Below are 22,530 nucleotides of genomic sequence, written 5' to 3' on the forward strand. Positions count from 1 at the left end.
CAATGCTAACACAGTGGCCTTTTTTGTTTAACCTGCTGCTACCTATAGTCAAAGAGTCATACCTAGCTATATTATCATAAAAGGTTAAGCCTCTCATGGGGTATTTAACTGCTCTAACCTCCGTCAAGGACACGTTTGCTCTGTAATCTCGCCCGCGCCTCGGACCCACAAGGCGGAAGACTTTCGTTGACTCACCCGCAGATGAGGGTTGCCATCTGAAAGTCACCTCCACAGAGGCCTGATCATTTATTTAAAGATGGATTGTTGACCATGTAATTCAAGGAGACTGATGAAAATCAACCGCATCACTCTTGAAAAGCGTTCATTAACCATGGGATCTCTTGGCATTCACACCTCCCCTCTCCCCAAGCCGTTTGAGGAATCGATCATAGATTTTGGTGTCCAACTTTCTGGCATTGATATCGAAAATCTAAATGGTGAGTCTCAGGTGACAGGAACTGTATGTTTCTCCAAGCTAACGCTACCCAAGACAAATCCTTCAGTATCCTTCGTTCGGCTCTTTACCGTCACAATGTTATGTTGATCAAGAACCAACATGGCCTCTCTCCACAAGCTCAGTTTGAGCTGACCCGGCGCTTTGATCCCGAGGCCAGCGTCTACAGCCATGGAAAGGGGCTTGACAAACGAAGTGTTCTTCACAAAGATTTGACCATTGTTCCGACACAGCCGCAGGTCCAAATTATTGGACACGGCTCAGTGGAGTTCTTCGAGGGCTTACGAAACCTGAAACTTACACCCTCACCACCGATCCTTTCATAAACACTCCATCGCAGAAGAGGAAGATCTTAAGTTTACCCATTTCTATCGATGGCATATCGACTCAGCCATGTATGACCTGGATCCTCCCCTAGTCGCCTTGCTGTTTGCTAGCAAAGTACCCCAAGGCAGAGGTCAAGTTTGTCGCTATGATGACGGCTCCGGAGAAGAGATCAATGTTCCTCTTGGTACGACTGCCTTTATCGGGGGGTATCGGATGTACAATATGCTCTCCGAGGGCGACAAAGAATTTGTTCGAACCACCTTTATCGAGTATGCTCCGCATCCGTACATCTGGATGAGCAAGGCGCATTCAAGTTCCAATGGGCTTGGTCTATTCTCAGAAGGCCTAGAAATTCCTAACGCAAATCTACCCATGATTCACCAAGAAAAGATCAAAAAGTATCCAATAGCTTAGAAAAACCCCTTGATGGGGCAGCTTGCACTGATGGCATATCCAACACCAGCCCGCAAGATCCATCTTCAGGACGGAAGTGTGATTGATGACTTGGAGAAAGTGAGGGAGATGTTGTACCGTCTACAGAGACCAGCCACCAGCCCTCGGTTTGTTTATCCTCATGACTGGGAAGAGGGAGACCTGGTTCTGTTCAATAACCACGGGGTGATGCATTCCATTGTTGGGGCATTTGCAGAAAACGAAGTTCGGCTATTTCGGCAGTGTAACATGGCCGCAAGTCGACCTCCCATGGTACCGTGAGTTTCTCTCTCCGGAGGAATTATGTGTACATAAGTCAAAGAATTATAGATAAGTCCGTAACCCTCGTTACTATAAGAAGGTTTTCTAAACTGTAGCAATGCAATTTTGCTCAATAGACAAACCAGGTAACTATCAATTTTCATCATTTACATGAAGCCCGCTTGACACATCCATCACTTGACCGTCGCCAGATCGTGTCTGGTATCTCATCAGAGTATAAACGTGACCATCCTTATCCAAGCTCAGTCCATTAAAGGTGAACACGTTGCCAACCTATCCATAGGTTATTATCTGATAGCAAAGGCACATACAGTTTGGTTGACATACTGGCATGACAATGTGGCTGTTTAGAGAGCTCAGGGAGTTTGACAAATGAGCTTGATACATAGCCCAGATTGATCGGGCGACAGGAGCGAGACCGCGAGTTATGGAGATCCTCAAAGCACTGGAGATCCCAGAAGTTAGATACACGCCATGACGCACACGAACAATGACGAAGAAAAAATAATATAAGGAACGAGACAGAGAGAAAGAAAGGATGTTGACGTACTCCTCGTTGAAAATGCCCAGTCTGAAGTACGAGCCTGTTGTCTTGATGTTGACTGGAAGTCCTTGTCCCTGCTCGTTCTGCTTCTTCAAGACCAGCTGCTTTTGACCGGGGTGACTGGGGTCGTCTTCCATGGGTGGAAGTTTTGTCTTATCTGCGTTTTGTGTGAAAGTCCAGGCACCTTGATCGTTAGTCGTGACATTATATTGCAGGTCGATGGGAACTATGGTGGTCTCGGCAGAGAGGGTTCCACTACGCGGGTTAAGGAACTTCCAGCCTGTCACCATGTCATGTCATCAGTGCCAGTCATTTGCCAAAAGAGAAGAGAAGACGATGACTTACTGGGAGTAACCGTTTCAAGATATCGTGCCCAGTTCGTACCAGATGTTGTAATAGTCAGATTGCGAGCGGCGTCAACTGGCATCCGCTGGCCAGCATAGTTGCTAGTGATGGCGACTTCATTACCCCATGTCCCATTATACGCATAGAAGTCGTACTCGTTTTTGCCAAATTGATCAGAGTGCCAGGCGGCTGTGGTTTTGTAACTATTCCAAGATTCCCAGTCCACTTTGTTGGAATCGGTGTGGACACTGATGTCTGGGAAAGTAGGATTGGGCATGGCAAAGAGATCCTGTAGCTGCTTGGCAATGTATTCAAGTTTGAACGATTTTGCTGAGATGACTAGAGTACCGTCGTACTGCGGACCGTTGGTAGGACTAGGTGCGTCGGCACCAATGGCCGTGAGAAAGGGCGTTGCGAAGATGCCAGCGCTGAGGTTGTTGGTGACGTCAGTGAGCGGCGTGATGGGGCCCAGCAGCATCAGGAAATTCAACGTGCCAAAGCCATTGGGTTGGTGGGTTATGCTGAACTGGAAATTCTGGGGATCGAATTGGGGGGTTTGGGGCAGGGGTTCGGGGTCGACTTGACGGATGCCGTACCCAAGAATAAAGGGGTTGTCTGGAGTTGGCAACCCGTTCCCCGGGGTTGCGATGTCCGCACCGGGCGGTGGAGGGGCGAAACGGGTCGTGAGCCCAATGATGAAGTTGCTGACTGCTTGCTGATCCGTCACAGGCTTGCCCGTCGCATCCGCCATCTGAAAGCTTCTGGCGAGCTGACCCGTTTCAAACAAGCAGAAGAGGGAAGCTGGCTGGAATGACTTGTTGTCGATTGCCTTCTGCAGCTGATCAACTGTGGAGGGGTGGAGGTACCCTATCGCGCGGCGGTTAGTCTCTGTGAGTTGCGTGCGAGTGTGAAGCGCCGAAACACGACTTACTTTCTTCAATGTGTTGAATGTTGGCTTGGCCGAGTGAGCATTCAAAGCTGAAAGTCCATCCGTTGATATTTTCGCTCTTCAACTCTGGATCCCCTTCGCTCTCATCCCACCACTTGAAAAAGCTATCATAAGTCGGATCTGTGGGATCGCAGTCAGTTTAATTACGTAGAAGGAGTGGGTAGGTAAAACAACCATAAGGAGGGATGCCCTTTCGCACATCACCACTCGAACCCGGAGTGTTGGTCAGGAATTTGAATGCTAGCCTCACGATACGTGCGTTGGTGGCAACATCGGGCAGATCCATCAGTACTTGGGGGCACTCAATGGAACCGAAAATGCCGGCTTTGGACTTGGGCGTGGTCTTGAGAACCATCGAGTGGTTGATGAGGAATTGGCTATCATCTTCAGCCAGCGGAGTGAGAAAAAGGTGCATGAACTGTGCATTGAGCGAAGCTTGCGTGACCGAAAGGACGAGGTCGAACTCGGCCAAAGTGCCGGGCGTAGCGTTGGTCATGGTTGCTGATTGTCAACCATCGGCTGTTGAATAACTGGCAGAGGTCTAATGGGAAGCGAGGGGATAAATTATGTATGCTTTTATGATCTAAATCTCTAGTGAAGGGTCCCGAGGTTACCAGATGTAATGCCGGTCGTTTGTTTATCAGTATTGATGCCAGCCAGCCATGTCTTAACCCCTCTCTTGATCACATTTGTACCTTTCACGCTTGAGACGCCCGACCCATCAGTGGCATGTATATGTCTAGGTCAGCCAGGTCAGCTTGCTTGCCTACCTAGCCTAATCTATATCGGTCAATCACATAGCTATCGGGTTCGAGGCCCTCCTTTTCCGCCAGTTCGTGGTTCGAGTGGCTCAAGGCAACCTCTATGACTGCAATGGTGAGTCAACACAATGTTCTGTTCCACTCGTTTGCATTCAGGATGCAAACCCTCTCCACATAATCAGTCTAGCTCGGGAATCCAGACTGAGATAGACCTAGCTGAATGATGGCGCCGCAATGGGGCATTTCACTCGATCAGGCCATGTTGGCAATGGAGCTGAAAGAACTAGTAACTTCGGCTATCTCCTGGAACGTGGGAAATGTTTAAATCGCGTCAGTGAGGCTTGCTTTGCATAGTTACTGACCTGTTTCGAGACTGCTGGTGCTTGGCAAACCCCAATCGCACATTGTATTCAGGACGCTAATGCAGTTTGAAGCTTCCCCGCATGCCAAGAGGTAAATAAACTCCCTAATGCGGTGCGGCCCGCAGGTTGTGAATGTGATACTGGCTCAACTCTGGCCCGTGTCTTGTTGGGACATCCTTGGAATCATGCCGGAGCTCAACAACTCTGAATCATGTAGTGTATATTGATGTATCACACCATATCCTCCCCTGGATGTTTCTGTATTCGTAATGCAAAAGAGTATTTTAGTACTTGCCATTCGCCTCGTCTGAGTCATGTTCCCTCAGCGCGGTAAGGCATCCCGTAAACACCTACCTGCCTATGCAACGGTTTGTGATCGTATTCATTGCCCACGTTTCCTCAGTCTATCTCAGCGCTCTATACAAACCCCATACTCTCTGACCTAGTCCGTTCATCACAATGGCAAATCCCCAGCTTACCCCCGTTTTATCCATCCAAACGCCAGTGCCTGCCCCTGTTTCTGCGCTCCAGGATGACGGCACCTTCAAGCTTGAACCAAGCCCTAACGCAACGATTGCACTGAAAGTCTGTTCTGAATTTGTATCTCATACTGCCCCTGTCACTGCATTTGGCGGAGTCTCTCGGCTTGCGCTCGTCCAGGACAATGATGGCCAACCGATGACCTTTTCCATCGGCAATGACAATGTAAGTTTCTTCCCCGCCTGAGTACCTTGATCACATATCTTATAACTTTTACAGCAGCTCTATTGTCTGCGTCACGTCGAGGGTGGTGCTGAAACCTGGCAAAGCTACATGATCAGCCCTGTCACCGCAGTGGGGCATGCGGTTCTGGTTTACGACGTCACTCAGGCCATCACCGCTACAACCAACACCATCGTGCTTGCTGCCGTGTCGGCTGATGCAGCTCAGACTCAAACGCTGTACACGGCTGTTGTGAGTCTTGTAACATTTGATCCAACTGGTGGGTGCTCTCCAATCTGGCCTTCTTCCTCACTCCCGATGTTGACAAGGGAACAATCAGCTATTCAATGGGTGGCTCGCTCCAACAAGACAGTGACTGGCACTCTGGACATCACCGCTCTCAGCTGTGGAGGCTCTACACCTACTGGAGAAGGCGTCATCGCTCTCGGTACCAAGGCCTTTGGCGGCCTGCTCTCGGATAACTACACTATTCCTGCTGTCCCTGATGGTGCCGATCCGGTCCCTGTTCCCCCTCCTCAGGTGTACCAGTCCATTCTACAGGTTGTGCCAGGCAATCTCTCGGCTGGCTTCTTTGAAGGAACCTTCACCATGTTCAAGATGGCCAACGAGACTGTTGGCGCCTGCTTCTCCAACATGGATAACTCACTGACCGTCCAGTTCGACTTTAGTGCGCTAGGTGTTGCCCACAATCTGTTTTCTTGCCCTGCTCCAAACGGCTTTACCGACTTGTTTGTTGCTTCTGATCATGGCATTGCCTTCTTCCCCTCGAGCAAACCAGATCAGGCTCCTCAAGTTGTCTTGCCTTCAACTGCTTTCAAACAGATTGTTGCTTCACAAAACGGCTTGACGCTCGTTGTTTTGGCTGTCTCAGCTTCCAATGACATGTATTACATCAAGGGTACCAGAGCCAAGCCAAACTCCACCGCCATCACTTGGGAGGCCTCTGGCTTGCCTATTCGCTCCGATGTCCGGGAAATTTCGACCCAGTATAACGTGTCATCTGCATCAGTCGAGCTGATCTATGTCACAAACTCTAACGCAACTGTAAAACATCTTTACCTCGCGCCCCAGTCCTCCCTCTGGCAGGAAACCATCATAGCTGTTCGGCCTGCAGCCAACCAACCTCAGTCACTGACATACCCAGCGCATATAACATCCATCCAGCCGTTGAATGCACAGACTGGCCTTCCAGTTGGCCCTAACTACCCTGTTGTACGATTATTCCTCTCTCCAACTCCTCGTCTGTCTCCCCAGCCACTGATAGTGCTCTGTGTAGACCCTCTCCAGTGACTGGGCTTACGTGACAGTCAACAACGGTACCTACACGCTCAACGACACGACACCGACCAAGATCAACACAGATCCATCGGGTTCCATCAACATCGTCCAACGAATCAACGATGCCATTGCCGTTCCAAGTTATGAGATTGGTCTCACCCAGTTTGGCACCACATCCGTGTCTATCGACCCAGCTCAGCGTATCTCAACTCAATTGCCGAAATACAACACGGTCGCTTCGCTTCAAACCGCTTCGACCACCGACGGCAGATTAGTCAACTTTCCAATAACGACCAATTTCAACGCTGCTGCCACTTTGCTAAGTCGCTTCCAAACTGTTCAAGATAATGTCGACAAGAGCAGTACCAGCAGCACAACTCGCGAGGCGTGCCCACTAACACTGGCAATCAGTCGCGTAAAAGACGCTCCCTCGACTATTGACTCTTTTACGCAACTTGACAATGGTCAATATGTAAAAGATGATGGCAGCTGGATTTCAAAGGCGGTCACGGATGTTGCGAACTTCTTCGGTGATGTCTGGGAATGCATCAAGTCTGGCCTCTCAGCAAGCATCAAGTTTGCTATGCAGATACTGGATGAAGGCATCTCCATATTCCTCTCCATCGCCGGCAAGATTTTCCGTTTCGCCATTTCGACCTTGGCCGGTGCAGTACGGACCTTTGCGGGATTCCTCAAGTCAGCCTTGGGCATAGACATCACTGGCTTTCTCGACTGGCTGGGCTTCATTTTCGACATTGACAAGGTGCTGGAAACTCAGGCTGTAGGTTTCCGTATTACCTCTTCAACAGGACCCGGAGGTAGCTGACGTTTTCCGTAGTTGGTCAACAAGACGATTCAGGCAGGCTTTGAGTTCGTCAGCTACAGCGTCACTGCTTTTGAACCCATCATGACCCAGCTTTTCAACACCATCAAGGACCAGTTTGCGCAATGGATCCCGGATACGCGGACTACTTCGATGGACGATGACCACCCAAACTTCTTCACAAAAGTCCTCGGCTTCATTTTCGACAGCCCTCTCATGAAGCTAATTGGCCAGTTCAATCCTCTGACGTGGCTCACGAAGCAGGCCAGCGACATCCTCGGCGACGTGTTCCAGCTGCCGGATTTGACCGGCTTGGTCGGTGCTATCACCGCAGCGATCGGGAAAATTTTTGATGAAGAAGCAAGCAATATCGTTAAATTGCTGACGGATGTTTTGAACAAGTTCATGGCCGTGTTCGACGGTCAAGTCAACGTGTTCGAAGCGCTCAGCCAATTACTGGGTGATGCATTCTGGACACTCTTTGACGCTATCAAGATCGTCCTGACCAATGCCGTGGGGGCAATCCCGGAGATCATGACCGAATTGTGGAAGGTGATCAGCTCACCGATCAAGATCCCCATTATCTCGACGATCTGGAGTGTATTTATGGGCTCCGACACACCTCTAACGATCCTCAACGCCATGACCACCATTCCCTCCTGGGCACTGAACATTTACGCAGGCACTGTGTATGGCAAGATGCCGTTTGATCCGGAGGTGTTTGGTAACCCGACTACGTTGTTCCCTTCAGAGGATCAAGTCAAGTCTTGGCTTCAGCCTGGCTCTTCTCCTCGACACACACTCAAGACGAAATCCAGAGCCAGTCGACGTGCCGGCAAAACGGCTTCGAAAGCAAACGTGGCATCAGTGATTAATCTGACCCAAGATGCTGATGTTCTCAATGGCTTGAAACCGAGAGCTGATTCTGCGCTTCCTCGTGGCAAATCTCCTCCCTCTGCTGGCCCCGTTCATAACGGAGCTTCCACCATGGCATCCGTCTCCGGTGGGAGACCAGGATCAACTATCGAGAATCTGGCTTCGACCCCCCAAAACGGTTCGCCACCGGCTCCTACCATCACAGCCAAGCTAGATGGATTCCAAATTGTGAGATCCCCATGGTGTAATTACACACCGGCCCTCCGCTAACCCGCGCTTCAGTTTGACCTAGTCTTGAGCGCCCTCTGTCCTGTCGTCACTGGAGTTAGCTCTCTCATTGACATCTACTGCATAATTACCAACGCGGCAGCAGCTGGAAGTAAGTGGAGGACAACACCATTAACTGGGGAGAACTGTCAAAGACTGACATCTATAATCGTGCAGATGCTCAAGTGAACCGTGGTCCAGGTCCGAGAAGAATCCTGGGCGCCAACAACGAGTTGCAAGTCTACAACCCAGATTATCAACGGTTCGAGGATCTGAACCAAGCGGCGCCTACGTTCTCCGAGACACTGCTGAAAGTTTTCCGTGGCCTGGTAGCCGGATTCGTTCTCCTATGCTGCATTTACAACTTTGTGATAGCAATTGCGTATGAAACCGGCGACTGGACAAAAAACTGGAAGGTAAAGCTGCAGTTCCCTTTTCGTTTTCTTATCCTTCACTACCCATGAAAGCCGTTCCATTTAACCTCCCCTCTTGCTAATCAGTTGCATTCTAGTATTGGGTAAAACTAGTTGGAATAATCCTCCAAGCGTTTCGGGTCATTCCCATCTTCAAACCAAGATTGGTTTGGCCGGGATATGTTGCCGATATGGGATCCTTTCTACAGTTTGGCATTGGGTGCATCTTGCCCGGTTCTCCTAAGCAAGATATAATGGCGGCACTCAGCGCGACAACGTCATCCTTGTCTGCCCTATTTTGCTGCATTGCCAGGGCATTGGGCGAAGATCCAGAAGCAGCTGCTTATGTATTTATCGTCTTCGAATTCGACGCCCAGAACGCACTTGCCTGTAAGACACACATACACATAGCCGTGCCCTAGAGAGGCATCTATACCCGTCCGCTCTTAACTCTACTAACTTGCAAAACCTATAGGTGGTCTTCTATATGGACTCATGACAGAGGATAGCCATTCTACTCCTAAGCAACGATCTAGTATCGCCGCCGCCGCTAATACTGTCCGTAGCAAGGCAGCTGCGCTTTCCACTGAGAATAATCCATCGCAGTACAAGCTTCCTAACCACCTGGATAGTATCTTTTTCAAGGCAGGGCTTTTTTAGACTTGGTCATTACTGGATTGTTAAATATGTCACAGTGTTTTATAACATTGGGTTTTAGTGTCGTTATATACTAATAACATCATAATTGATATTGTGTTTGATGGCGCTTGTTAACGGGGCTATTGACAAGACTTGACCGAAAAGCACGCATATGTCACATTCCTTCATTGGTCCCTCTCGATCAAACAAGATAACTTCCTCTCGAAAACTCATCCTCGTCACTGGCACCAGCGACTTCATTGCTACCCATATCTTAGCAACCCTACAGTGAAATGGTTACCGTGTGCGAGGAGCTGTCTGGTCCCAAACCTCGGGCGACACGGTCCTGAAGAATCTTTCTTAGAACTCGGATAAGCTCTCCGTAGTCATTGTTCATAATACGACTGCCTTGGGCGCTTTTGATGAAGCTGTCAAAAGTATGGATGGAGCACGTAAATTCCAACTGTCTAGTGCTTAACTTGCACTTAAGATGTGGGTCTTACGATTCTAGTTAACGTCACTGACAACTTCTATGCGTCCAGGTTCTACACATCACAAATCCATTCACGCTCAACATTAACGACAATGGGACCAAGATGTTTGTTCCGGCAATCAAGGGAACCAATGTCCTCCTTGAGTCTCTTGCCGTCCATGGTATAGATGCCAAATGAGTTGTCGTTACATCTCCATTCGCAGCCACGTATGTAACGAGAGTGATTGGAACGACGTCACCTATGGCTACGCCAAAGCTGCTGATGCTGCTACCGCTCACGTCGCGTCCAAGGCCTTGGCAGAGAAGGCCGCTTGGAAATGGATGAAGTAACAAAGCTCCGTCTCGACCTCACCCCCGATGGTATTTGGCCCTCCGACACGTGCCCTATCCTTCTCGGCACTGAATGTCACCACCTGGGACACGAATCGCTCTATCTCTGGTGGGCTGGAAGATGTTCCTGGCGCAATCTTCTGGAACTTTGTGCACGTCCGCGACCTTGCGCAGGTCCACATTCAGGCACGCGAGGTTCCCAAGGCCGGCAATAAGAGGTTCCTCATTGTTAGTATGTAGACGATTTGTCTATTAGCAAACAGCTGATATGCTATGTTTATCTCGCGACATCCCCGAAGCTAATAAAAAGAAGGTACTTATTAGTTAGCTAAGGCAGAAATATACTAGCCCGAGAGGTTCGACTAATTATTATTACTACTACTAATTCTGCTATTACTATAGACCTTATTAAAGCTAATACAGATACCGCTAAAGCTTAGGCCCTATAAAGGTTAATGCGGCTACTCGATAATGTCTTTGGCATGCAATGAAGTGTAATTCTCGGAAACATCTTCAATGTCCGACTGGCCTGTGTATATGTAGTAGCAGCAGAGGCCACTGTGTTAGCATTGGGACATGATGCTATGATGTGTTGAAAATGTATTCTTTATTATAGTTGGAGCCCGGCCCTCGATGGGTTAACTGAGCTAGAGGATCGTGTATGTAGTAGCAGCAGAAGAAGTTCTCCCGTCTGGCCCATAATGTCCTTGAAGAGCACGTTGCTTCAAGGCCCAGTGCCTCCTCCAGGCTCTTGGAGTCCTGTACGATCTTCTCTGGCAAGGCTCCTCAGTCCTTTCTGTGTTGGCTGTACGCCTCGAACCTTTCCGCGTTCTCCTGGTCTCATGACTTTAGCTCCTCGCTTGCTTTCATAGCCATTATGGGTGTGTCGCTGCCCTCCATGTCGGCTGCGGCCTGCTCAGTCGAAGGAGAGGAGAGGCATTGGATGAATGTGTCGGTCATATATTATGCCCCCTGTGTCGCGGTTTTCACGCCATCATGGCTCTACCACTTTTCTCTCTGTTTGCGGCGGCCGGGGCGACTTCGCTCATCGAGTCGCCAAGTTAAGGTATTGTCAATGCAATGGCAATAATGCTTCATCATGCTTGATGCGGATGTTATGTCGAAAAGTCCATCTGTGGCGCTCCGTTGGGAGTGCTTCAGGGGGCTGAAGTAACCTTCATGGTGAACATGAAGAGGCTCAGACCAAAGTAGTTTTGGTGTTCAATGGGAAGTTCAGGCTAGAATAGTCTTGGTATTCGATGCGGAAGCCTGGACCGCAGCTCGTCCTTAGTTTCAGGCCACGGTTAGAAATTTGCGGCAGGGCTGGGTTGGTCCTCATGCTGAACATGAGAGGCTGAAAGCAAAGTCTTCTCGGTGGTCTGCTCTTGGCCGAGTTTGTTTGATCGACAAACCCACACGGAGCAGCTCGCTATAGGAGCTTTGCTGATCAGACTCAGGGGTCCTCTCTGGGCTCTGCCGCCGCTAAAACTCGTTGAAGCTGGAGAATTCGGGGTTAGAGATATTGCTCGCAAAGGTTGCTGGTGTATTGGACGTGTCTCAAGAACGATCAGTCAACGGTCTCCTGAGGGTATCGTCCTCGTAGATGTCATCATCATGATCTGCTGGTGTGTTATACGTGTTTGGGTTCATGGCCAGGCATCGTGGGCGAGTCGGAAGATGAGACCAGGATGGCCGCAGAGTAAGAGCAGCCGAGTAAATAGGACGCGGCAAGCGCGGAATAGTGTGGAGGGGCGGTTGAAGACTCAATAGATGAGCCGTGGCCTGTATGGGAGTGTCGGTAAACCGTCACGGGTGGTGCAGTGCGTAATCAGAGTCTCGAGCTCGACGATGAACGGTTCCACGTTGTTGAATAGCCTCTTGTAGTGAAACAGAGGGACATCATGTCGGTAATGGGGAAAAAACACCGTTGGGTCGAGAGCTGGAACGGCTGGAGTTGTAGCGTCGAAGTAGATCGGCCGCAGAAGCGCGCGGTCCGAACTTCGGGCAGAGCCGACCTGGGGCTCCGGGCGAAGGCTATCTGGAGCTCCAGAGACGGTCGGCCTCGAGGACGTGCAGAATAAACATGGTGCTGAATAGAAGCAAACCGAAAGATCGGCCAACAGACAAGGTCCTCCTCAACTTGAGGACCAAGAGGGTGGCATTGACAAAGAGGGGCAACACAGGAGCCCCGAGGCTGGCGAAATCCGATGATCTCTAGAAACCTCACGTTACAGGTCGACCTAGTTCATGACGCGAGAGAATGTTCGCGAAGTAGAGGGGACAGGCGAGTGGCAGCTTTTCGGAGGTGCCCATGAAGCGGCTCAGCATTCCAGAGGGAAGTAAGAGGGATCCCTAAGCGGAAGGGGAGTCTGTGCCTCGTAGACACAGACTAGTTGTTGACGCTCGATGTTCGTGGTGTTGGTTCCAGCTCCATGGCGGTGATGGTGTCGGGGCCAGACTCGCCCATGACGGTGGCTCGATGTAGCCCTCTTTCGTGAATCCTAGCTAGCCCGTCTTTCTCCTGAAAAAATGCCCTCAATGAGAGACGGCCGGCCTTCAGGAACTCACGGTTTAAGGAGCTAGTCTGGGGGCAGGCTCTCAAGCAGACTTAGAGCATCCGTCCCAGATGCCGGACGAAATGATCCACTGGGATAGTGACAGGGGTCGGCAAGGGTGACAGCGGTGGCGGACCGGAAGCGGCCTCATTTTTCGCGGTATGAATGAGGTCGTAGGATATCAAGGTGTCCCGATTGACTGTGAGTTGAAAGCCTTGACGGCCGAGACTGGCGACCAAATTGTCGAGTGCGGGCCCTGGTTCCTGGCTGGCGGTTGTCCAGAAGAAGTCTTCGTCTGCACTCGCAAGGAATACTTCCATCTGCTTCGTGTCCAATGGGAACGTTACAGAGAGGGCACAATAAGAGCTGCAGTGGGTACAAGGCGCAGTAGGCGTTGAAGGGTCTGCGGATGAGGTGTTGCTGTTGTTGGTCTGAGGCCTCTGGTTCACGGCAGCAGAGCACACGGTTGTGATGTCGGTGGATCTGATGATGGCCGTAACATGCTCGCTGGTGCTGAACCGAAGTCTGACAATACTCCATGGCTTCAATGGCAATGTTCGAAGGTGGGGGGATTGCGATGGGCTTCCAAGAGCCTTTGGACCGCTCTTTGTCTCGTTAGCTGTCAGCTGCAACGGAGATACTAGAAGGGGAAACACACCAAATCTGAGACTCTGACACGGATATGTATTGGTGGTTATATAATGTGTTCTTTATTATAGTTGAACCCCGGCCCTTGATGGGTTAACTAAGCCAGAAGATCGGTGGTTATATCTTTCGCTTTTGTGGCTGATGGCCTCTTTCTGAGACATCATTGATGACAAGGGAAAAAAGTCTAGGCGAGTGTGAGCAAGCAAGGTTTGGTCAGGATAATGACACGTCTGGGTAAGCCCGAAGAAGAGAAGTCCAGACAAACGAAGTTCAGTCAAGGGGGCAAACCAATCTTGGGCATGCGTGAAGAAGAGAAGTCTGATGGAGGGAACCCTGGCCAACTATGAAAAAGAGATATTTAACCAAGAGGGTAAGGGAAGTCTAGACAGGCCTGGAGAAGAGAAGTCTGGCCAACTTTAGACCAGAGGAATGAGGGCAAGAGGGCAAGTGAAATATGGTCAAGGGTGGACAAGTGAAGCCTGGCCAAGTCGAGACAAGATAGGTTTGAGTAAGAGAGAGTAAGAGGACAAGAAGGTGAATCAGGATAAAAGAGTCAAGGTAAAAAGAACAAGAACACTTACAAAACAAGACTTTGTGCTCGATAAAAACACCATGTCTAGTCTGAAACATCACCATCTTCTTCTACACAGAAACATTAGCACCATTCGTCATAAAAAACATTGTCGTGAAATATTATTTACTATCCATCCAACATACGACATTTGACGATGACGCTGCTGGTTGTTGGCATCTGGTGGGTCGGCATCTGGTGGGTTCGGTTTCGTATTCGGCCGTTGAGTTGCATGTCGTATTCGAATACGGCCGTGAAAAGTCTGTTCCCGTCCATCAAGAGTTTCAGCCTTAACATGACACCAGGCGGACGTGTCGTGATACTGTACGCGTGTCCAAAAACACGTGTCGCGTTTGGCGAGCGGCATTCAAATTGTTTCAGGTTAACGCGTCCATATTCAGGTTGATGAGGATGACATCAGTAGCCAGCCACCCCCTTTCACCCCTATGTGGCCTTCGCTGGCACTAGCTTCCAGAGGCGTGTTCCCATTGCCGAAGTCCGCATCGAGGTCCGTCTTGGAACACTCTAGGATCTCCTTGATGATGGCTCCGGCTCCCTTTTTGGTCACCTAGTAAAGTGGTATCATATCATTCTTGTCCGCAGGGTTCGGATCGACCCGGCCGCACGCGAGTAGCCGCCGAACGACACGCGAGTCGGCCCCCCATGACATCTTGTACCCCTGACAATCCCACGGCCCTACATCCCATTCGAGTATTGCCCTCTCTTAATCGTCTGGGCGATCCGGATCCACCTCTATCATGAGTAGGAATTGCTCGACTGCTGCTTCGAAGCCATTCTCTCAGCTGGGACTGACAGGGGAGTGCGACCATAAGAATCCTCCCGATCCGCTTCCACGCAGTCATCTTGCAAGAGCATAGTCACAAAGTCTCTCTTTTCCGCCCAGGAGAGTACCTCAGTTATTGTGTTTGGTGGAATGCACTGTGCCGAGTAGTAATCGAACGCAGGTCCATGGGCATGCTTGGTTCTGGAAGGGCTGGTGCTTATCGACCACGATAGAAAGCACTGGTAGTCAGGGGACTATGAGGGTAAAGGTGATTGTCATTAGACGCCCGTGGCAGATGTTCAATCAACCACGGCTTAGGCACCTGGGTCCGACCTTGGAATGGACTCACCGCTGTGTGTTGAGAATTTTGTTCTTTCCCTTTCTAGCTAATTCTGGCTTTTGAGTGAGGAGATAAATGTCATCATTATCAACAAAACAACAGAGGAAACTCAACACTGGACGAAATAGATCTTGTCAGTGTTGAGTTTCGTCACATGGCTTCCTAGCCTAGGGCTCCCGATAGAGAGTGATCTAGGAATCAATCCAGTATCATGAGCAAACCTTCTTTGGTTGACTGTATCCATAATTCTGTGCGCGACATCATTGTCAACTACGATGCTCCTATGAAGCATCTTCCGTAGATATCTTCCATATCGATTCAGCCAACGAGGTGAGAGAGCGAAATTTCAGCACTCGCGGGCCATATTGACAGCATACATGAAGCCGTTTTAAATGCTATAGTGGCTTTTGGGCTGTTATTGGAGTGCACCAAGCGTTTTCCCATTGAGCCTTGAGTCCGCCCGGACGAGAACATAGACCCCCCTCCCGCACTTTGTTCAGCTACTATGTTGCCAAACCTGATGCTTAGTTTTCCTTATTCTTATTGTCCATCTGGATACTTCTTTGGATATTTCTCTATCACCCAGACATCATCGGGTGAATTTGCCCGTATAGCTAGAGTATATTTTTCTCCGTGCGCAAAATCATATGCCACCGATGTGCCCCCATGGTGACATAGCACTCGATTCCCCCTCCCACATAGTAACCTTTCCCGCCCTAACTTCCTCTTCCTATCTTGAAGACCCCCCCGTACTTGGTCAGCCCTCAGTGTCCTCACCCAGCTGTCAGAACGTCACATACATGCCCTCTCCCAACGCTCCCCTTGACGAGCACTCAGCTGCGTGCCCTATCTCGCCCGAGGAGTCTGAGTCAGTCGTCAACGTCTCACAGAACGAAAATACGTCGCGACAGACAGTCCATATGGCGCCGCAGCATGACCCCGATCTTGGACAGATTGGGGAGATTATCGACCTGGACGTGGGCGAGGAACTGACCTCAAAAGAAACTGCCTTACTCGAAAGGTGCCCTCTAACAACCGAGCGGCGGCGGCGGCGGAGACATACGATATGTCGTTATTCATGGCCACACTGCGCAAGAGGCACTGGCACCTCATTTATTTCTGGTTCCTCACCCTTAAGACCATATTCTATCGAGTAGTGGCGTGACCCGGCCGGTACGCGATATCGGAGCGGTCCTGATGTTCTCGATGGCTGTCTGGCTCCTCTATTTATATCCATCTGGTCGAGCTACTGTTGTTCCTATTGTACATGTCTGTCTTACGCATGGAAGATGAATTGGTGCACCATGAGCCAAGTCCCTACACATCTCTCCTCGAACCTACACGTTAGTACTCAATGAGAGTTGAATCCGCATCCCTAGACCGTATGTCTCCCTAGTGAGGTGTGAATGGTCACTGGGGTCCCCCTGGCTTGACATTTGGATTTGCTCTCCTATCCAAATAATTATATGACCACCAAGGCTTCGGCAACAGACCGAATCATATTCCAACGCGGCCTGTCAGCGATGCCCCTCTATTGTTTCTTGGGTGTGCGGTGTGAACCGGGGATGGCCTATCTCGGGTCACCGCTCGACGCTGACGAAGTCTACCAGCTAATGCCAAGGATGCATCTCAACCAGGGTATATTCAGTAATATTCAAGGCCGCCCTTATCACCCTGTGCCAGTGGGTGGCTCGTTGTGTCTCAATGTTGACCCTCAACACCATTCTCTGTCGTTTCTACAAGTCAGAGTCTCGCCCTAGTCGGTGAGATTGTTCATTGAGTGCCATGATTCTTCATCAGCCTATCCATGAAAGTTCTGCAAACATCAACGCCGGTAAAGAGATTATCGTGGCGTTCTTGATGCCCATCCGTGAACCGTGCTCCTCCTTGACTCATGTGACCTCGAGGGACGGTCTGTTCATGTCGGGCATTGTCGCGTTGTTGGCCCATCGTGAAGAGGCGAGAGTGCTAGGTCTGGCAGCAGCAGCAGACTGGACATGAATCCTTGTCTGGTCAGATTCTGACTGGGCAGGGACCTTGGGCTGAGCGACGGTCGCCGGGTGGTTCTTGTTCACGTCGTCAAGTTTCATCTGAAGCCACTCTCCAGCTTCCTTCTCGTCAAGGAAGCAAGCACCTGGAGTACGCTTCCACCCTTCAGATGTCGAGACGAGAGCGCCGTGGATGACAGCCTTGCGTAGAACCCACTTGACGTGCTCTCGAAAGGCCGGGATGATGAGCGAGTCGTACGCGTCGCCTTGGTGCTTGATGTTGCACTTGGCGATGAGGGGCCAGTAGTGAGCGCCCATCTTGAGGATCTGTCTGTCAAAGTCGGGCTTGTCGTCGGGGGGTCCAGAGGGGGTCTTGTCGGCGCGATCGAGAAGGGCCATGAGGACGGCCCCGCGGATGTCATGGCAGAAGAAGATCTTGGGACTCTTGACTCCGGAATCTCGTCGAGCGACGTACTTGGATACATCCTTGCCGCAGATGCGCCTGGGTGAGTTGGACTTGCACATGTTGGCAGGCGATACAACTCCGAGTAATGAGATGAGGGTGAGGACGAAGGTCAAGGCAAAGGCGAAGATGAAGACACAGACGAGGGTAAGATAAAGATGGAATGAAGGGAAATGGAGGTAAAGATGAGGATAGGATAAATGTAAAGAAGAAAGGAAAGATATGGAACTCTGCCTTGAAAATATCTTCTCGTCAGGACTAGCATCGCAATGCGGCTCATCAAAGACTCCTTGTCCAATGCATGATTTGGGCAAGATGCAGGACAATGCACAGTTGCCTGGATTTATTCACGTTGCAAATAATTTATATTCTTTGTCAAGATGACAACCTGCTGGGAGCCTGCAGAGTGAATGCCCTTTGTTCTCTTCATGCGTCGCTATCCACCGCTGCCTCATTGTCGGTGACATCTCCAGCTCGGATGCATGAGGGCCTCCCCTCCAGCGAGAATAAAATTCCCTCACAGATCTCCCAAATTATAAGATAGCCCGGCAATTATTTTAGCCAGGTTTAGTTTTGCTTCTTCTTAATTATCTTTTAAATGCACGCACGGTAAGTAACCTGACTTGGGTAGCCTATTATGTGAATGCCCTCAATATCTCTCGTCCTTTGTATCCTTTGTGATATTCTGCTAGTAATAGTCAGCCCAGTCACTTATTAGAATATGCCTATGAATACAGCCAAGATCACCGGCATATCTACATGGGAGCCTAAATTGTCCATATCGGAACACTCAGGTCAACTTCCAAAGACATTTTCCCTCTCTTTTCTTCTTCTCCTAGCTTCATCTTCAGCTTTGGCTATTGATGCTTCATGCCCAATTTTGGGCCGCGAATATCACGCTGATGATATAGACTGAGATGGCCGTTGAACTTATGCTCCGCCATGTTCAGCCTAGGTGCTATTCTCTTCAAGCGGTTGGCGTGACCTTGATTCCGAGGCTTCTGATGGACATATTCTCCTTGCCCAATTTTGGGTACTTGTTCCATTCTCGATTTCGGGAGCAACAGTTCTACCATTCAGTAGTCTCAATGTGTCAACACTTTACCTGCCCGATCGCGGACCTCGACCCTCCACTGTCGTCCCTGAAAGACGCACTTTGATGAGAGAGCGAAGTATCTATCTTAGGCTTTCTTCCTCTTGATCATTTCCCACTTTTGGGCCTCTTGAAACTGACTTTTCCCGATGCTGGGATTACTTTTTCTCCTATTTTTAGGAGAACATTCTATCCTCCCCCCTGCCATCATTCGACCCCATTCCGGGGTACCCATTTTTCCCATTCTGGAATATTTTTTCCTCGTTTTAGAGCCTTCTTCCCCCTATTTCTTCTCCTATTGCTAGGAGCACTCTATATCCTCTATGCTAGGGTGCTAAGAGTGATCTGTTCTCCCATTCTAGGAAGTCTTATTATCCCCTATTTCAGGGGCCTTCTTTTTTGCTCATCTGAGCGCTCATCTCTACGCCCTATTTCTAGGGCTTTTGTTCCATATTGGGACTTATTCTCCCATACTGGGAGTCACTTCTTATCCCATGCTGGGAACCCTCTCCCGTATTGGGAGCTGCCTATTGTCCCATCCGGGGATCACTTGTCCCATTTCGGGGGATATATAAGTTTTGTCCTATGCTGGGACTACTTTCTATGTTGGGAGGCATGGTATTCTCCTACCCCAAGGAGATTTATCCCTATGCTAGGGTCCTCTTTGTTATCCTCCTCTAATGTCCCAGTTGGGCTCTCTCTTACCCTTCCTCTCGCAGGTCCGCGTCAGGGTCATATCTTGTCCCTAATTCTAGGTGATCTCATAGAACCATCAAGGTTGCTAAGAGTTGCGACTCTTAGAGTGACCATGTCTTCTCGGGCTGGTCAAATATTCCCCTGCCCTAATGCACCTTTTGCTGCCAGTGGCTATTATATGACCCTCCTTGACTGAGCCAACTATTGGTTAGATCCACACGCAAGTGCATAGCTAGTATTAAAATAGTTAAGAATAAAAAAACCAAGGCTAGCTCGAGGACGTGGCTTATAATTTGGTGATAATAAGGGTTAAATCCGCCACTTGCGTTCGCCCCTTGGCTAGGCTGCCAATCATGGACCAGCGAGGCTATTTTCAGCTGTCTCTCTCATATCAAAGCAACGATTACGAAAATGCTCTGCAACTATGAGTATTTATTATCAAACCTAACTACTCCCAACCACCTCAACTCCATAATGAGTCATGCAAGCACTCCATTACACCACGATCAATGACTGGCGGGGGATCTACAGGGCAGTGTTCGCTAAAACCCCGCTAAATTATAGGTAGTACAGGGGCCTGGGTGCCTGAAGTAGAGTGCGCCCAGGCCACCACCAATTCACCAGCCCCGCCTTAACAACTTCTTTGTTCTCTGCCTTACTTGATCTCGAAGACTCGGCCACTAAAAAGAAGTTCACCATTTTCATCATTTTCATCATCGCCCATCCACCATTTCGGGCATCTGCTCCCCTTGATACGTCACTATGCTACGTACTCGCCGAGAAGCCGTTCCGACGTCGGACAGCTCCTTAGACCGTGGCTCCGAGTCTCGCCAGTGTTCTGAATCATCCAGCGATCGAGTCGATCCATCTGAGGATGGACGCGCTGTGTCATCAAGCATCTCCGGTCGAAATAGAACCAGCCTTAGCCCTGAGCCCGTCGATGGCAGCTTTGTCTATTCCTCCCAGGACCGTGACGCCCCCGTCTACCCTTACTGCCACCTCGTTGTCATCCCTCTCATTGTTGGCCCACCTACCGAGCCGCCCTTCCCGCTTCAGATCTGTATCCATCCAGAGTTCAGACTTGTTGATAACGCTGTCCTTCACTTGGTTCACGACGCTGCCCACATGTCCACCAACGCATCCCTCCATGCCCGGCCGTATACGCGGACCCAGCTTGAGCCCTTGGACATGTATACGCCATATATGGCCAGCCTGGACCTGTCGGGTACTCCATCACCACTAAATGCTCCGTTACCCCCGGCCAGGTCTCCTCCCAGGACTTCAACACCATCATCTCCAGATTCTACCTTCTCGTCTCTCGATACTGATGCTCTGCCTCTGGATGATAGTGGCCGGCCTCCTGACGTGTGTCATCCACCTCAAAATCGGCGACTCCCTTCATCTCACCATCTGGCTCTCATAATCTCCGCCATAGTCGCGTTTGTCTCTCTCTTTCTCACCTTTTCTCCAGGCCATCTGGCCTGGGTTATGACCTCTTCCACCAACTCCACCATTGACGTCCCTTTGTGGCAACCCATCCATCTACTGTACCGCGATTACGAAGAGAGCATCCTGCCGCTTCTCACGCGATTTGAGCTCCCAAACCCCATACTTCCCGGCCGTCCAACGCACATTCTCACCGGCCTTAGAGTGGAACTCCAGGAAATTGGGACGGGGCTCAGCACGTGGAAGGGAGCAGGTTTGCCCCCATTGGACCCTGAGATGCTCAACGAGATTCGCCATGTCAATGCCCAGTTCTTTCCGTTGGAAAAAAGCTTTCGCTCTCTTTACCGAAGTGGCGATACCTTGCTCCGAGCTTTTCCTGCTAGCCTGCTCTCCTTCACCATGGTCGCCTCCGATTCTCGGGCCGAAATTATTCGCAATATCACTAACTTTTGGCTCGATGTGGAGAAGACCAACTTGAAATCTCTCAAGTCTTTATGGGAAATTGACAAGAGCCTAAGGACCATCGATCTCGAGCTTGTCCTCGACTATCTCGACAACAACTTCAGACCATTACTTGTCCATCCCAAACCTGGCTACAGAAACGAGGCCTGGGTTGTCAATACCATCGACGCTATAGCCATGACCCGCTCTAACATTCTTCCTCTGATTGACTCGATTCACCTGCTCGTGTCTCGTGCAATAGCCACACTCTCAACCGCCGACTCCAGTATCGCGGCGCAGCTCAAGACATGGGAGGTGGCCGAACTCAACAGTGGTGTCTGGCAGCAGGACGTATGTCGCTTCACAACCGACTCGCCACGATGGTGGAGCAGCTGGCTTTACAAATACACTTGAGAGACTATGGTTTGGGAAGGGCCGAACAACCGGACAGCGGAGGAGTTGATCAACATAGCTCAACGAGGGAGTCAGGTTGCCGACTTGGTGGTTGAGGGCATGAAAAGCGACTGTGGTTACAGAGAGAGGAGACCACCAAGGCCCGTGGCATATTACTAAACTGATCTCAAATACAACCTAGTATGGTAGTGAGTTAGTCATTAGTTATGTGGCTGGGATTGGAAATAGACTTCTCCTTTCGAGTTTGCAGTTTTTGTTTCGTAGTTGTGCATTGGTTTCAAATGCGCCCGAGACTTTCATGTGGGAAATGCTTCTTGGTTCATGGTTTTTCTAGGACGCTAGCAATACATCAGTTGAAACTCCAGGTGTTGCCTGCTCTTTCATTGTTCCAGAGGCCCTTGTACCGGGTTTGACATCGGGCTCGGCATCGGGCTCAGAAGCTAATCACATGTACGGTAGCGGATATTCCTCGACTGGAGGAGTCCCGCAGCGAGACAATTGACGGAGTGTTAAAAGAAAATGCTGTTGCCAGAGTGCAGAGTACTCAGAGTCTAGCCGCATAGCTTACTAGGGGGATTGGAGATGCTGCTAGATCATAAGATTCGGCCGTTCAACAGACATCAACAACTATGCGGAGAAGGTCGCTTCAATTAGCCGGAACAAGGTGGACCCTAGACTCCGACAAGACGATTGATTCGTGGGCAAATATTAGCCAAGGGGATTTAAGTTGGTCCAGAAGGAAAAGTGCTACGGGTTGGTCGCTCCATGGAGAAGGTGATCGACTTGGGAGTCT

The 22,530-nt window shown here is 50.1% G+C and overlaps 3 protein-coding genes across 3 annotated transcripts; 2 read left to right on the forward strand and 1 right to left on the reverse strand.

Annotated features, from left to right (window-relative positions):
- Positions 1-331: 331 nt before the first annotated feature.
- Positions 332-780, forward strand: NCS57_01444200 (Alpha-ketoglutarate dependent xanthine dioxygenase; the record flags this gene model as incomplete). Its single annotated transcript, XM_053064044.1, has 2 exons — positions 332-437; positions 491-780. 2 exons carry the CDS (start codon positions 332-334, stop codon positions 778-780), a joined length of 396 nt encoding a protein of 131 aa, XP_052906327.1.
- Positions 781-847: 67 nt separating this feature from the next.
- NCS57_01444300 (TfdA family Taurine catabolism dioxygenase TauD) lies at positions 848-1,195 on the forward strand (the record flags this gene model as incomplete). Its single annotated transcript, XM_053064045.1, has 1 exon — positions 848-1,195. One exon carries the CDS (start codon positions 848-850, stop codon positions 1,193-1,195), a length of 348 nt encoding a protein of 115 aa, XP_052906328.1.
- Positions 1,196-17,088: 15,893 nt separating this feature from the next.
- On the reverse strand, positions 17,089-17,709 carry NCS57_01444400 (uncharacterized protein; the record flags this gene model as incomplete). Its single annotated transcript, XM_053064046.1, has 1 exon — positions 17,089-17,709. The coding sequence occupies one exon, from the start codon at positions 17,707-17,709 to the stop codon at positions 17,089-17,091; it is 621 nt and encodes a 206-aa protein (XP_052906329.1).
- Positions 17,710-22,530: the final 4,821 nt, after the last annotated feature.

The sequence above is a fragment of the Fusarium keratoplasticum genome, chromosome 13 (assembly GCF_025433545.1).
Source record: "Fusarium keratoplasticum isolate Fu6.1 chromosome 13, whole genome shotgun sequence".
Classification (NCBI taxonomy): Eukaryota; Fungi; Ascomycota; class Sordariomycetes; order Hypocreales; family Nectriaceae; genus Fusarium; species Fusarium keratoplasticum.